The 15,445-nt window shown below is 43.4% G+C and overlaps 2 protein-coding genes and 1 long non-coding RNA gene across 3 annotated transcripts in view; 2 read left to right on the forward strand and 1 right to left on the reverse strand.

Moving 5' to 3' along the window:
- LOC149440765 (uncharacterized) overlaps window positions 1–2,939 on the forward strand; it is a 77,219-nt gene extending 74,280 nt beyond the window's left edge. The window contains exon 8 of the mRNA XM_089658169.1: window positions 625–2,939. Within this exon, the coding sequence (XP_089514295.1) occupies window positions 625–677 (53 nt within the window). The 3' untranslated portion in view covers window positions 678–2,939. The remainder of the gene's footprint in view (window positions 1–624) is intronic.
- A 614-nt stretch (window positions 2,940–3,553) lies between these two features.
- Window positions 3,554–8,071, forward strand: LOC149440766 (uncharacterized). Its single transcript, XR_016307504.1, has 2 exons — window positions 3,554–7,693; window positions 7,799–8,071. It is a non-coding gene; the product is annotated as an uncharacterized LOC149440766 (long non-coding RNA).
- A 5,385-nt stretch (window positions 8,072–13,456) lies between these two features.
- The window catches only part of TPH1 (tryptophan hydroxylase 1), a 36,262-nt gene continuing 34,273 nt past the window's right edge, over window positions 13,457–15,445 (reverse strand). The window contains exon 11 of the mRNA XM_089658175.1: window positions 13,457–14,444. Coding sequence (XP_089514301.1) covers window positions 14,270–14,444 — 175 coding nt within the window. The 3' untranslated portion in view covers window positions 13,457–14,269. The remainder of the gene's footprint in view (window positions 14,445–15,445) is intronic.

Here is a 15,445-nt window from a genome sequence, read left to right on the forward strand (position 1 = left end):
ATAGTGAATGCAGGGTCCGGGGAGAGCGGATATAGTAAATGCAGGGTCCGGGGAGACCGGATATAGTGAATGCAGGGTCCGGAGAGAGCGGATATAGTGAATGCAGGGTCCGGGGAGACCGGATATAGTAAATGCAGGGTCCGGGGAGACCGGATATAGTGAATGCAGGGTCCGGAGAGAGCGGATATAGTGAATGCAGGGTCCGGGGAGACCGGATATAGTGAATGCAGGGTACGGGGAGATCGGATATAGTGAATGCGGGGTCCGGGGAGATCGGATATAGTGAATGCGGGGTCCGGGGAGAGCGGATATAGTGAATGCGGGGTCCGGGGAGACCGGATATAGTGAATGCGGGGTACGGGGAGAGCGGATATAGTGAATGCGGGGTACGGGGAGAGCGGATATAGTGAATGCGGGGTACGGGGAGAGCGGATATAGTGAATGTAGGGTCCGGGGAGACCAGATATAGTGAATATCTAGGTCTAGGCATGATGCAAAAAAAAAAAAAAGATACATACACAGTATACTGTATAACATTCACCTTTTATGTCAGGCTGCTGGAGACATTCTGCTGCAGCCATGATAGCACAATTTAATATTTCTATATATACTGTCTTCCCACAGGACATCCGCTAGATGTCGGACAAGATGAAGGACCTGCCCTGGTGCCACTATGAAAATGGAAGAAGCAGAAGAGGAACACAAACCTGAGCCGGCTCCTTTATATCCCATGAATGCGGTACAATCCAGCTGTTCTATACTGTTTACAACATTAAAAATGACTCGATAATCCATTCAAACTGGAACTTTTATCACAGAACTGTAATAGAGATGTTCAGCTAGTCGTCTTCAGAACTCATGTGGACAGCCCCCTTTGACTGTATCTTCCACTTTAGGGTGGGGGTGCTCAGCCCGTGACCTGCATAGCCCTCTGATGTGGCCCTGGACCTCAAACTAAGGAACTGAATGCCCTGGGCCATCAACCTGTTGATCGTGATCTGGACTTGCTGACCCACCATTCCAGAGCATCAGAGTGCATGGAGCCGGTGTCAGCAGAAGGCAGCTTAGGCACCTGTCTTAGGGTGCTGGGATTGTGGGGGCGGTGAAATCTGAATCCAAAGCACTTACTTTGTGTCTCCTAGCACTCTCCAATGTTCCCTCCGTGTCCCTTGGCACTCTCCAGTGTTTCTTCTGTGTCTCCCGCCACTCTCCAGTGTTTCTTCTGTGTCCCCCGGCACTCTCCAGTATTCCCTGTGTCCTCCTGCAATCTCTAGTGTTCCTTCTGTGTCCTCCTGGAACATGCCAGTGTTCCCTCCGTGTCCCCTGTCACTCTCCAGTGTTCCTTCCGTGTCCCCTGGCACTCTCCAGGGTTCTCTCTCTGTCCCCGGCACTCTCCAGTATTCCTTCCGTGTCCCCCAGCGCTCTCCAGTGTTTCCTCTGTGTCCCCCTGGCACTCTCCAGTGTTCCCTCTGTGTCCCCCCGGCACTCTCCAGTGTTCCTTCTGTGTCCCCGGCACTCTCCAGTGTTCCCTCTGTGTCCCCCCGGCACTCTCCAGTGTTCCCTCTGTGTCCCCCCGGCACTCTCCAGTGTTCCCTCTGTGTCCCCCGGCACTCTCCAGTGGTGTCTCTGTGTCCCCCTGCACTCTCCAGAGTTCCCTCTGTGTCCCCCGGCACTCTCCAGTGTTCCCTCTGTGTCCCCCCGGCACTCTCCAGTGTTCCCTCTGTGTCCCCCCGGCACTCTCCAGTGTTCCCTCTGTGTCCCCCGGCACTCTCCAGTGGTGTCTCTGTGTCCCCCTGCACTCTCCAGAGTTCCCTCTGTGTCCCCCGGCACTCTCCAGTGTGCCCTCTGTGTCCCCGGCACTCTCCAGTGTGCCCTCTGTGTCCCCGGCACTCTCCAGTGTGCCCTCTGTGTGTCCCCGGCACTCTCCAGTGTTCCCTCTGTGTCCTCCGGCACTCTCCAGTGTTCCTTCTGTGTCTCCCGGCACTCTCAAGTGTTCCCTCTGTGTCCTCCGGCACTCTCCAGTATTCCTTCCGTGTCCTCCAGCACTCTCCAGTGTTCCCTCTGTGTCCCCCCCGGCATTCTCCAGTGTTCCCTCTGTGTCCCCGGCACTCTCCAGTGTTCCCTCTGTGTCCCCGGCACTCTCCAGTGTTCCCTCTGTGTCCCCCCGGCACTCTCCAGTGTTCCCTCTGTGTCCCCCCGGCACTCTCCAGTGTTCCCTCTGTGTCCCCCCGGCACTCTCCAGTGTTCCCTCTGTGTCCCCCCGGCACTCTCCAGTGTTCCCTCTGTGTCCCCTGGCACTCTCCAGTGTTCCCTCTGTGTCCCCCCGGCACTCTCCAGTGTTCCCTCTGTGTCCCCCCGGCACTCTCAAGTGTTCCCTCTGTGTCCCCCCGGCACTCTCCAGTGTTCCGTCTGTGTCCCCCGGCACTCTCCAGTGTTTCCTCTGTGTCCCCCGGCACTCTCCAGTGTTCCCTCTGTGTCCTCCGGCACTCTCCAGTGTTCCCTCTGTGCCCCCCAGTAGTGATGGCCTGAACACCCCCCTGTTCAGTTCGCGGTCGAACATTCGAACATAAAAGTTTGATTGCGAACTTCGAACAGAGGCGATAATTTACTAAGCGGTGTCTTACCACATCTGAGTAAATTATCTGACATATATTTACAATATATTGGCCTACGGTAATATATTTAAACATGTATTCTAAAAAATGTAAATTTAAATATATTTTCTAAAGGCATATATTTAAAAATATATATTTTTAAAATATATTTTTCAGATTTTTTTTAACATATATAAAAGTAATTCTAGCATATATTTTTACCTATATTTGTAAATTCATTCCAAAAATGTAGATTAAATGTATTTTCAAAGACATATATTTGAAAATGTGTATTTAAAAATATTTTTCAAATATTTTTTAACATATTAAAAAAACGCATTTCAACACAGTGTATATATTATTAATATACAGGATTTATATGGCGCCAACAGTTTGCTCAGCACTTTACAATATAATGGGAGACAATACAGCAACAATACAGTTCAATACAAGAGGGATAGGAGGGCCCTGATCCTGGGAGCTTACAAGTGATATTCACTATATCCGCTCTCCCCAGACCCTGCATTCACTATATCCGCTCTCCCCGGATCCTGCATTCACTATATCCGCTCTCCCCAGACCCTGCATTCACTATATCCGCTCTCCCCGGACCCCGCATTCACTATATCCGCTCTCCCCAGACCCTGCATTCACTATATCCGCTCTCCCCAGACCCTGCATTCACTATATCCGCTCTCCCCGGACCCTGCATTCACTATATCTGGTCTCCCCGGACCCCGCATTCACTATATCTGGTCTCCCCGGACCCTGCATTCACTATATCTGGTGTCCCTAGACCCTGCATTCACTATATCCGGTCTCCCCAGACCCTGCATTCACTATATCCGCTCTCCCCGGACCCTGCATTCACTATATCTGGTCTCCCCGGACCCTGCATTCACTATATCTGGTCTCCCCGGACCCCGCATTCACTATATCTGGTGTCCCTAGACCCTGCATTCACTATATCCGGTCTCCCCAGACCCTGCATTCACTATATCTGGTCTCCCCGGACCCCGCATTCACTATATCTGGTCTCCCCAGACCCTGCATTCACTATATCCGCTCTCCCCAGACCCCGCATTCACTATATCCGGTCTCCCCAGACCCCGCATTCACTATATCCGGTCTCCCCAGACCCCGCATTCACTATATCCGGTCTCCCCAGACCCCGCATTCACTATATCCGGTCTCCCCAGAACCTGCATTCATTATATCTGGTCTCCCCAGACCCTGCATTCACTATATCCGGTCTCCCCAGACCCTGCATTCACTATATCCGGTCTCCCCAGACCCTGCATTCACTATATCTGGTCTCCCCGGACCCCGCATTCACTATATCCACTCTCCCCGGACCCCGCATTCACTATATCCGGTCTCCCCGGACCCTGTATTCACGATATCTGGTCTCCCAGGATTCTGCATTCACTATATCCGCTCTCCCCGGACCCTGCATTCACTATATCCGGTCTCCCCAGACCCTGCATTCACTATATCCGCTCTCCCCAGACCCTGCATTCACTATATCTGCTCTCCCCGGACCCTGCATTCACTATATCCGCTCTCCCCGGACCCTGCATTCACTATATCTAGTCTCCGCGGACCCTGCATTCACTATATTTGGTCTCCCACAGAACATGTGTACTTTTCTTATCAGCAGTATAGAGTAGTCTTGTGACTTCTATCAGTGCCCAGCAGAGCACATGTTAAAGCTTGTAGGAGGAGTTTTTATTTTGCTCTAAAAGGATGCAGGACCCCTGGCCTTTGTCCGGAGTGGTGTTTGGTCCTGTGCTGATCACATGCACTCTCCCAAGAAAAAAACATCTCTACCAATACACACTAAACTGAGCGTGTGCAGAAGGGCTATGGGTTCATCCTGCCTTATCAGGTGGATATTTGAAAAAGAGGAGGGGCAGAGAAAGCAGCTGTAGCAATTCTATGTACAAATATGGACGAGAACATCCATTTTGCTAAAGGTCCTCCATCTTGTGTCATTCTCACTCCAAATCAGCCCCCCTCCCTTTCTGTTGAATGGCAGGTGGTCAGGTGTGTGCTAAGTTCAGGAGTGCATCGGTCACAGCTGGATACACTTCCTGGTTGTAAACCCAATTAGCTGGCCCCATGGTGTCTGTCCGACCCTTGCTCTGAGCTGCTTGTAAAGCTATAAACCCGCCAGTCACTGGACTTGAAAGAATAGCAGTAAAACATATATCTCATTTGGAAACCACTTTTTTATACACTTTCATAACTTCTGGTAAGAAATACGTACAATAACACAAAACATATATTCAGATCGGTCACTTTAATGCGATTTACCTTATACCTTACACCCCTAGATTACGTCTATCTGAGAGCAGAAAGCGTTATTTCTTTAACTGTCACAGCCAGATATGTCATATGTGATGTCTGGGCGTTCACAATATCATTCTGCATATTATCCTACCAGTGGATAGGATGCTACATATACCTATGGAAGGTTATTGACCATGGTATAACTTGCGAGGGATTTTGGTCCTAGCTTGGGTCTCCGCCTAGATTCCCCTCCCCAATGAGGCGATTGGCCCTTGGCTTTAGAGACACCCCGTGCTGGGGAACTACAAAATAGGCTGTCAGGCCTGGAGAAGTAAGATGAAGAGATTCTCCCTTTTTAACATCAGGAACTAACTTTGGGAGAAGGAACCTTTTGCTCAGAACACTTGAATCTGCTTAAACCAAGTACTCTGGCAAGTATTCTACCTCTCTAAACTTCTTTCTGTTATCTCCCTGTTGTGGTATTGCTCTCTGTATTTATATACAGTGGGGCAAAAAAGTATTTAGTCAGCCACCAATTGTGCAAGTTCTCCCACTTAAAAAGATGAGAGAGGCCTGTAATTGGCATCATAGGTAGACCTCAACTATGAGAGACAAAATGAGAAAACAAATCCAGACAATCACATTGGCTGATCTGGAAAGAATTTATTTGCAAATTATGGTGGAAAATAAGTATTTGGTCACCTACAAACAAGCAAGATTTCTGGCTCTCACAGACCTGTACCTTCTTCTTTAAGAGGCTCCTCTGTCCTGCACTCATTACCTGTATCAATGGCACCTGTTTGAACTTGTTATTAGTATAAAAGACACCTGTCCACAACCTCAAACAGTCACACTCCAAACTCCACTATGGTGAAGACCAAAGAGCTGTCGAAGGACACCAGAAACAAAATTGTAGACCTGCACCAGGCTGGGAAGACTGAATCTGCAATAGGCAAGCAGCTTGGTGTGAACAAATCAACTGTGAGAGCAATAATTAGAAAATGGAAAACATACAAGACCACTGATAATCTCCCTCGATCTGGGGCTCCACACAAGATCTCACCCCGTGGGGTCAAAATGATCACAAGAACGGTGATCACTCTGCCTGGGACAGGAGCTGGTGGAGAAGAAGAAGAATGGACATATTCTGCTCCTGCTCTCTCCTTGGCCACCTGCTTTCTCTGCTGCCAGTGCCGGCTTAATGCTCTGGGAAAGCCAGATCATGATCAACGGATGCTGATCCCAGACTTGCAGTTCCCTGGTTTGAGGTCAAGGGCCACATCAGTGGGCTCCAAGGGCCACAAGTTAAGTACTGCTGGCCTAGGGGTTTTGGAGTATCCCATACCCCGTTGTCCATCCTAGTTACAAGTTTCAGCAATAAATCTAAAAAAAGACATCCCCTAGACCCAGTGGTGTCCCCAAGCAGGTGCGGGGGGTGCGGTCCGCACCAGGTGACACCGACCGCAGGGGGTGACACCGGACCCGCTCCACGAAAAGGTAAGTTGTAAAGCAAAAATAAATAAATTCCCCTGAACTCTTCATATACCCTGAGCTATAATCTATATTGGGATAACATATATATGAATTAAATATGGACCTCTGTGGACAAAATATGAATCTAACTATGCAATCTTCTCTATTCCTTTTGGGTGATGAGCATGATAATAATAGGACTGATATTTGAGATCCTGGTGGCTGGACCTGGTCTTGATGTTTCCCTGTGTGAACAAGAAATATGTTAATAATAATCTCCTCTTTATTATCCTCTTAGAAGATGATTTGATCTATAGCAATTAGGCTCCTCTTGTATACCCAGCAATCATTCTTTTAAAATTCAAGATATGTGTTTTAATTCACTTTGGATATTCTCAGTGTAGTGATATCCTTTCAACACAAGATGGCGAGGTGGAGACTACTTGGTATGCAATTAGTGCACCATATAAGGCAAAGGATTGAAGTCCCCTCCCAGTTCTGACGAAGTCTGCGGTGATTGGCGGACGAAACGCGTCAACGTATTGACATCACTACGCTCGGCGTCTTCACTGGGTGCGGCGCCCACGAGGCGGGAAGGAACGGCGGTGTCACAGCTCCCTGCTAGGAAGGCCCAAGACTCTCTGAGAACTACCACTGGGCTACTATTACAGCGGTTCGCAAAACGGCAATCCCTCAGGGAAATATACCTTCCACCGGTGGCAAGTTATTTAAAGCTTACGGCTGTTGAGATTTATAGAGCCTATATGGTGGCAATAGGGCATGTTTTATGGGCCTAATTTACCCTGTATATTCGGGGAATTTTTTGGAAACCCTCTTTGGAGGATAATCTACATGTATATATATATATACGCTATCCTATTCAGGCATTTTTTGCTGTGACATAGCCACATCCTTATAAAACCGCAATAACCTTCTCTAATTGAGCTATTTTTGGAAACCCTTTATTGGGTATATTAAACTCAGGTATCTACGGCCTGCTGTATGCTACATACACACTATATATGTGTTTGGAATCCACGCACTGTGACTACCTGGCTCCTCACCCTTATATGCATTTTTGAAAAAGCATCAAGGACCTGATCCTATTTCAAGTTGACAGGAGTCTTCTTGATCTTCATTGATGGTAATATATCCACATTTTGTGTGTGTTTTGTTTTCGGGGTCACTTGATGCCTATGATCTATATATTTATCATTTTTTTCTACATATATCCTCAGAATCATTTGGTACTGTGGACCTTGTTTCACTTGGGGTGGCTATCCAGGAAGTCCCTACATTTGAGAAGCGGGCATGATAGTCTCATTATTGAGAAGGTAATAGTAGTATCCATTGACTAATGTGGAGGGAGGTCTGGTGATTTTTGGATGTGAATTGGTTTTCATATTCCTATACATACATTATGTATTTTTGTGTTCCAGCTTTTACATTCCAGGAGGTCCCTGACATATATTGGGAACACATCTGTTGAACACATGGTTTACTCGAATTTAAGTGGGAAACCCACGGAAATCCAGGATAACTATCGCATCATTACACAACTCTGCCTTATATGGTGCTCTATTTGCTAAGATGACCCTAAATTGAAGACGCTAAGTGTTTTTTAACATGATTTTATTTTTTTCATATGTACACCGTGCTTATGTTTAACCTCCCTATGATCTATGTGATCAAATAAAGTATTGTTAAAAATTCTTTTGAATTCATATTACTCCGCGTGGATCATCTAGTAACCTTCTTTTTTAGGTAGGGGTGCTCTTGTCACACTACCATATTGTTTAGTATGTAGTCTTTGGGTTTTTGTATCCACACTTATACAAGTGAGTCGGAGATATGCTAATGACACCGGTAATTTGTGTCATTTTTGGTGGCCTGTTTTTGCTTTATTGTTGTGAAGTTGTAAAGCAAGCCAATGGTCTCTGCAGGATGGATCAGATCTGCGGATTGGGGAGCATAATGAATTGGACTCCAATCCATTATGCTCAATCCGCAGATCCGAACCTTCCTGCGGGCATCATCGGCATGCAACCTATACGGGGTGACACCGGACCCGCTCCACCAAAATGTAAGTTGTAAAGCAAGCTGACAATCCCCGCAGGATGGATCTGATCCTTCCTGCGGGGATATGTCGGGTTTCTTTACAACTTACCTTTTCGTGGAGTGGGTCCGGTGTCACCCCGTATAGGTTGCATGCCCACGATCACTGCAGGATGGATCGGATCTGCAGATTGGGGAGCAAAATGGATCGGACTTCAATCCATTATGTTCAATCTGCAGATCCAAACCATCCTGCGGGGCTCCTCGACATGCAACCTATACGGGGTGATACCGGACCCACTCCACGAAAAGGTAAGTTGTAAACAAAGCTGACGATCCCCGCAGGATGGATCGGATCTGCGGATTGAGCATAATGGATCAGAGTCCGATCCATTATGCTCAATCCACAGATCCGATCTATTCTGCGGGGATCATCAGAGGGGGTGACACCAAGTGTTACCGCACCAGGCGACACCAACCCTATGGACACCCCTGCCTGGCCTAGATTGATTATTGGGCCAGACTGAGAGAACTGTTGCTGTGTCCCTGGCTGCCTTTTGCACTGCTTTGAGAGAAGAACCTGTGGAATCAAGCGGCCCTTTTTTGGAGAGAGTGCTACAGGTGAAACGAAAGCAAGTGAGAATGAGGTTGTGTGCCGCGATTTCCTACTTCAGTGCTTCTTGTTGTCTTCCTATGCAAAATGAATAAATTAAACAGCGCAGCAACTTATAAGTTTTTATTTTTATTGTCTTAAATATCTAACGTAACACAGTATAACAAAAATGATACATAGAAAATCGAACATTGGAGATACATTTGAATACACAGGCACAATGTGAAAAATGTGAAAATACAATCAGTACATTTCGGCGTGGACTGAATGAGAAAATCATTTATCAACTGAAAATCCAAACAAAAAGAACTCTAAAAACTCACTCTAAAATTACATCTCTTTCGAATTTAAAAAATACTCTCATTAAAGATTCATAGTACATAACTATAGTATATATAAATTAACAGCAAAGTCACTATAAGATATTATTGCTATTAATACATAATTTTCAGCAAAATGTTTAGTAACAATTTCATGTATAATTCCAATGATTTAAAAAAAAAATTCCTTTTTTATTTTTTAAAGAAAAAAAAGCCATTTTGTCAGACAGGAAACAGCTTGTTATCAAATAAATAGATTCCGGATATTTAACGCATGTCCCCATCAGTTAGGAAATAAATATTATTATTAATATTACATTTATAGATTAAGTTTGCCTAAAAGGTGATATTTTGGTTATAGTTGGAATCTGGTGGACACGGTCAGCCCCTGGCTTCTTATATTCCTTGGATACTCCAACTGTGTGTTCTCCCTGCCTTGGTTTCTGGGTCCTGCCACGTGGTTGGACTCTCCAGGATTGGTTTTGGAAGGACTGACCATTAAAAAATGTTTGCACATATGTTCTTCAGGTGTTGCTGTAAATAAACCTTTTTTTTTTCTCTGATTACTGTTGCTCAGTTGTCCATTGACATTAGATGACTATTTTCCAATTCGAACAAATAAATGTCAACAAGGAGGCTCAACAGGGCAATGAACCATGACCATGGTCATGGATCCTGGGGTACAAAGTGATCATGCAATTAGAAAGTCTTGCCTGATCATTTTATTCTTCTCCTAAGCCACCACCAGGACTATCTTTTATTAAAGCTTTACATTTTGAGAAGAAACTGGCCCAAAGGACAACATATGATGGTCAGATGACTGAAGGATGATCGACCTTCACTAATGTCCTTGACCAGCTTCATTCAAACTCATAGAGAGTAGTTGGCACCACACCTTCCCAGAGCTAAAAACAGTAAGTCAGATTGGAAACACTGGATTGTACACTTTCCCCTCATCAATGCTCTTGTAGTACCATATTGACTGAGTAAGCCTGGTTCTTTCCATGGCCATGGCTATAACCATGAACCATGGTCATGGTTCCTGGGGGACAAAGTGATCATGCTGTTACAAAGTCTTGGATAAGCCTGGTTCTTTCCATGGCCATGAACCATGGTCATGGTTCCTGAGGGACAAAGTGATCATGCCGTTTGAAATTCTTGGATGATCATGTATTTTTCTCCTACGCCACCACCAGGACTGTCTTATGAAAGCTTTACATTTTGAGGAGAAACTGGCCCAAAGGGCAACATATAATGGTCAGATAACATATGCATGAACAACCTTCACTAATGTCCATGACCAGCTTAATTCAACTCATAGAGACCAGTTGGCACCAAACCTTCCCAGAGCTAAAAACAGTAAGTCAGATTGGAAACACTAGACTTCTTCTACACTTCCCCCTCATCAATGCTCTTTGTAGTACCATATTGACTGAATAAGCCTGGTTCTTTCCATGGCCATAGCTAGGAACCATGGTCATAGTTCCAGGGGGACAAAGTGATCATGCTGTTGCAAAGTCTTACCTGGTCATTTATTCTTCTCCCAAACCACCACCAGGACTGTCTTATTAAAGCTTTACATTTTGAGGAGAAACTGCCCAAAGGACAACATATGATGGTAAGATGACATAGGTATGAGCTACCTTCACCGTCCGTGGCCACCCTAATTCAAATTCATGCAGACCAGTTAATGCCCAACCTTCCCAGAGCTAAAAACAAAAGTCTGATTGGAAACACTGGATTGTACACTTTCCCCTCATCAATGCTCTTTGTAGTACCATATTGCCTGGTTGTGACCCAGCATCAGGGTTACGTTAAACTTTATTTAATTATATCTCCTTGATTTTTTTCAAGGGTAAAAAAACCCAAACTTTTATTTATGGAAACAGCTTATAAACTGTAATAAATTTTGTACCTGCCAATGTTCTTCACCAAAGGCCATCAACCACTTAGTCTTCCTTCACCTCCATTTCTCATAAGAGCTGTCTTGCCATAAATGACAACTGGAAAACTGGTTGGCAACTAGTGCTCAACTAGATAGTTACATGTTTTCAAAAATGTAGAGCAAACTCCTTAATTCAAAGGAAAAGGTTTTAAGGTTTTGTAAAAAAATTTTTCCAAAAAAATCATTGCTGGGTTATTCCATCTTGGTCAATTCAAGACCAAGGTTTCTTTTTTTTTTTTAAGGAAATCTATTTTAATTAAATAGTAATGTCCCCATGTTAGCCAGTAGTCCAACAATTCCAATATCTAGAAGGTTCTGAGGTATAATTATCTGATGCCCTATTTATAAAGTCCGCGTTTTAGCAAGTAGTCCAACAATTCCAACCTCCAGAAGGTTCTGAGGTATAATTATCCAATGACCTACTTATAATGTCCGCACTATAGCAAGTAGTCCAACAATTCCAATCTCCAGAGGGTTCTGAGGTATAATTATCCAATGCTTTATTGATACAGTGACAATCTGGAGCAGCATGTATTTGAAATTAAAGTTACTTACCTAAATACCAGGAACGTGAGTGATCTCTGCATTAATGACATGCAATGACATAGTGCTCACGTTCATCATTAATGCCTCTATCTGCTTACAGGGGATTATATTATCAGACTAGTCCTGTGGCAGGCCGTACTGTAATACATCAGCAATGGTGTCCTGCGTAACTCTGAGGTCAAACCATTACTCTCTGCTTTTTCTGAACTGTAATAATGTATAAGACACTAACCCTAATGGTGTTAAAGTGGAACAATGGGCATAGTCAAAAATTACCTATACTGTAGTGTCTTATACATTTTAACAGTCCCGGGAAGGTTTCACTTTAACTACAAAAATCTGAATAAACAGATCCTTCAACAAGCAAACAAAACACATCATACTGGACACAATGGAGGTTATTTAGTAAAACTGCATGGTGCAAAATTTGGTGCAGCTCTACATAAAAACCAATCAGCGTCCAGGTTTTATTGTCAAAACATAATTGAACAAGCTGAAGGTAGAAGACCAGATTCTGAGTGCACCAGTTTTAGTAAATGTACAGTGGGGCAAAAAAGTATTTAGTCACCACCAATTGTGCAAGTTCTCCCACTTAAAAAGATGCGAGAGGCCTGTAATTGGCATCATAGGTAGACCTCAACTATGAGAGACAAAATGAGAAAAAAAATCCAGACAATCACATTGGCTGATTTGGAAAGAATTTATTTGCAAATTATGGTGGAAAATAAGTATTTGGTCACCTACAAACAAGCAAGATTTCTGTCTCTCACAGACCTGTACCTTCTTCTTTAAGAGGCTCCTCTGTCCTGCACTCATTACCTGTATCAATGGCACCTGTTTGAACTCGTTATCAGTATAAAAGACACCTGTCCACAACCTCAAACAGTCACACTCCAAACTCCACTATGGTGAAGACCAAAGAGCTGTCGAAGGACACCAGAAACAAAATTGTAGACCTGCACCAGGCTAGGAAGACTGAATCTGCAATAGGCAAGCAGCTTGGTGTGAACAAATCAACTGTGGAAGCAATAATTAGAAAATGGAAGACATACAAGACCACTGATAATCTCCCTCAATCTCAATCACTGAACTCTGCATGGAGGAATGGGCCAACATACCAGCAACAGTGTGTGCCAACCTTGTGAAGACTTACAGGAAACGTTTGACCTCTGTCATTGCCAACAAAGGATATATAACAAAGTATTGAGATGAACTTTTGATATTGACCAAATACTAATTTTCCACCATAATTTGCAAATAAATTCTTTCCAAATCAGCCAATGTGATTGTCTGGATTTGTTTTCTCATTTTGTCTCTCATAGTTGAGGTCTACCTATGATGCCAATTACAGGCCTCTCTCATCTTTTTAAGTTGGAGAACTTGCACAATTGGTGGCGGACTAAATACTTTTTTGCCCCACTGTATATCTCGAAGGTCATAGGGGAATAAGATAGAGAACGGGTACTTATGATGATAATATTGCCCTGCCCTGCCATACAGTTTTAACAATTTTTTCTAATATATGGAGTAATGTTTTTAGCAACACAGTAAATCAATACAATTGTTGGAGGAAGAAATTTTCTTAAAGTATTCAAAAACTTATAACTTAAACATATGATTGTTTACAGACAGCATCCAATCACAGACACCAACTTTAATTTGTAGGAAACAATTGGATAAATATAAAAGTTTTAGATCAGTACAAAATAAATGGAGCTTGTTAGTTCTTTGTGAGCTGTCAGCTGCAATTTTTATAAACCATTAGCAGTGCAGTAATTGGTACAGCAAAGGGAGCCACCATTACTCCATAGTCCTGGGAGGGCCATTTTTGTCCATGATTCAAAAATATATAGCACTTTTCTTCACAGTTCACAAGAATTAGCATCATTTTAGTGTATATTATATTTTTCTTTTTCTTACAGGTTGGTTATATTGTACAAAGATTTTATATATGTATTTTTAATAATGAATGTCTTCTTTCAGGGCCCAAAGAAGTTCAGTTACACCCCTGAAGGATTACAAGGGGGATAGCCATCATTACTTAAATTGGTCCTTCAACTTGTTGAATTAAGTTCCTCAGCAGAGTTGCTGGTTCATATATGTATATTGACTATTCAGGAATTCAAGGATAAATATTATTTGAAGGGATATACGATATTGCCAAGTACTGTGGAATCTTTCTGCCACTGGTTTTCTGTACTTTCAGAAAAAAGCCAACAGTTACATCTAGTCTCTAGTCTCAGCTATTTATATATAGTTTATAAAAATAAATCTCTGGACAAAACTGTAACATTCATGCTCTAGTATAGAATTTCATTGATAAATAATATTCTGAAACAAACACGTAGTTAAAAATTGAAAATGGTCATCATCATCATTGGTGGTGGAGAGTTATAGCGTCTACTCTGAGGCTCTCCATTTCTGCATTCCATCAGACTCCAAGCTGCTTGTTCATCTTGTTCAGGGCATCGCTGACAATGTCCAAGTCATGACGTAAGTCACTCACCACATTGGTGATGCTTCTGGTGTCTTTTAGTACCTGCACACTTTGGGTGTACGGGTTGTATTTCAGTCCAAAGGGGCGCTTAATTGTCTTGGCAAACTCCCTAGAGAAAAAAAATTATATATTGATAATATAATACATGAAGCAAAAATTGTACTATGTTTTAAAATGTGAATATGGTACAAACAGCTAATTGGGCCTGTTGCTGCACCCATTACGGTCCCTTGAATATTTTTTAATTCCCATCTTATATGTATATCTTTCCCTAATCAAGTGTCCATAAAATCCTTGAGTACATACTATAATGAATACTTTTTAGTATAGCTTTCTGCCCACAGCTAGATTTAAATATTTTTCTTCTAAAATTTCCACTGTCCAACAAGTCTACCTCAATGACCTGTAACATTCTAATAGGTTAGGCTTAGCAATGAAGGTCTCCTGTTGGGGTGTATTTAGGTTTGGGGTAAACAGACGAATCCAAAAGGTTGCCACTAAAGCACCAAGGATGTTGTTGCCAGGTAGTGTGTCAATGTAGGGAACTTATCAGCATCTTGTGTTACACAGGAATGCTTCACCAATGCAACACTCTTCCGATTTGGGGAAACTTGCTACTAAAATGAGGAGAATACAAAAAAAAGGTGCAAAGACCTAGTGCATTACCCAGTTAAAGAGGTTTATTGAAATAAAAACATGCAAAAAGACAAACTCACAAAATGCCAAAAGCATTGTATACATAGAACTCAAGTACGAAGAGATCAGGATGTGGAGATATGTCATCGAGATCTAGTCATCGCTCAAAAAACAAGCTGGCAGGTTTCGAAGGAACAACCCCCCCTAGTCTGTGTATCATATCACCTCTGAAGAGGTAAAGAAGGGGGCTTGTCCCTCAAAACACATCAGCTTGTTTGTCTGAGCCATACCTAGGTCTCGATGACACCTCTCCACATCCTGACCTCTTCTCACTTGGGTTTTATATATTTAATGCTTTTGGTCTGTGGGCATTTCGCAAGTATATCTTTGGCATGAATTCAATAAACCTTTTTATCAGGTAATGCACTAGGCCTTTGCATTTTTTTTATTCTTTTGCTTAGGTTCAGGATAGGT

Source organism: Staurois parvus, unplaced genomic scaffold (assembly GCF_062004578.1).
Source record: "Staurois parvus isolate SC_StPar_1 unplaced genomic scaffold, SC_StPar_1.0 ptg001054l, whole genome shotgun sequence".
NCBI classification, from domain to species: domain Eukaryota; kingdom Metazoa; phylum Chordata; class Amphibia; order Anura; family Ranidae; genus Staurois; species Staurois parvus.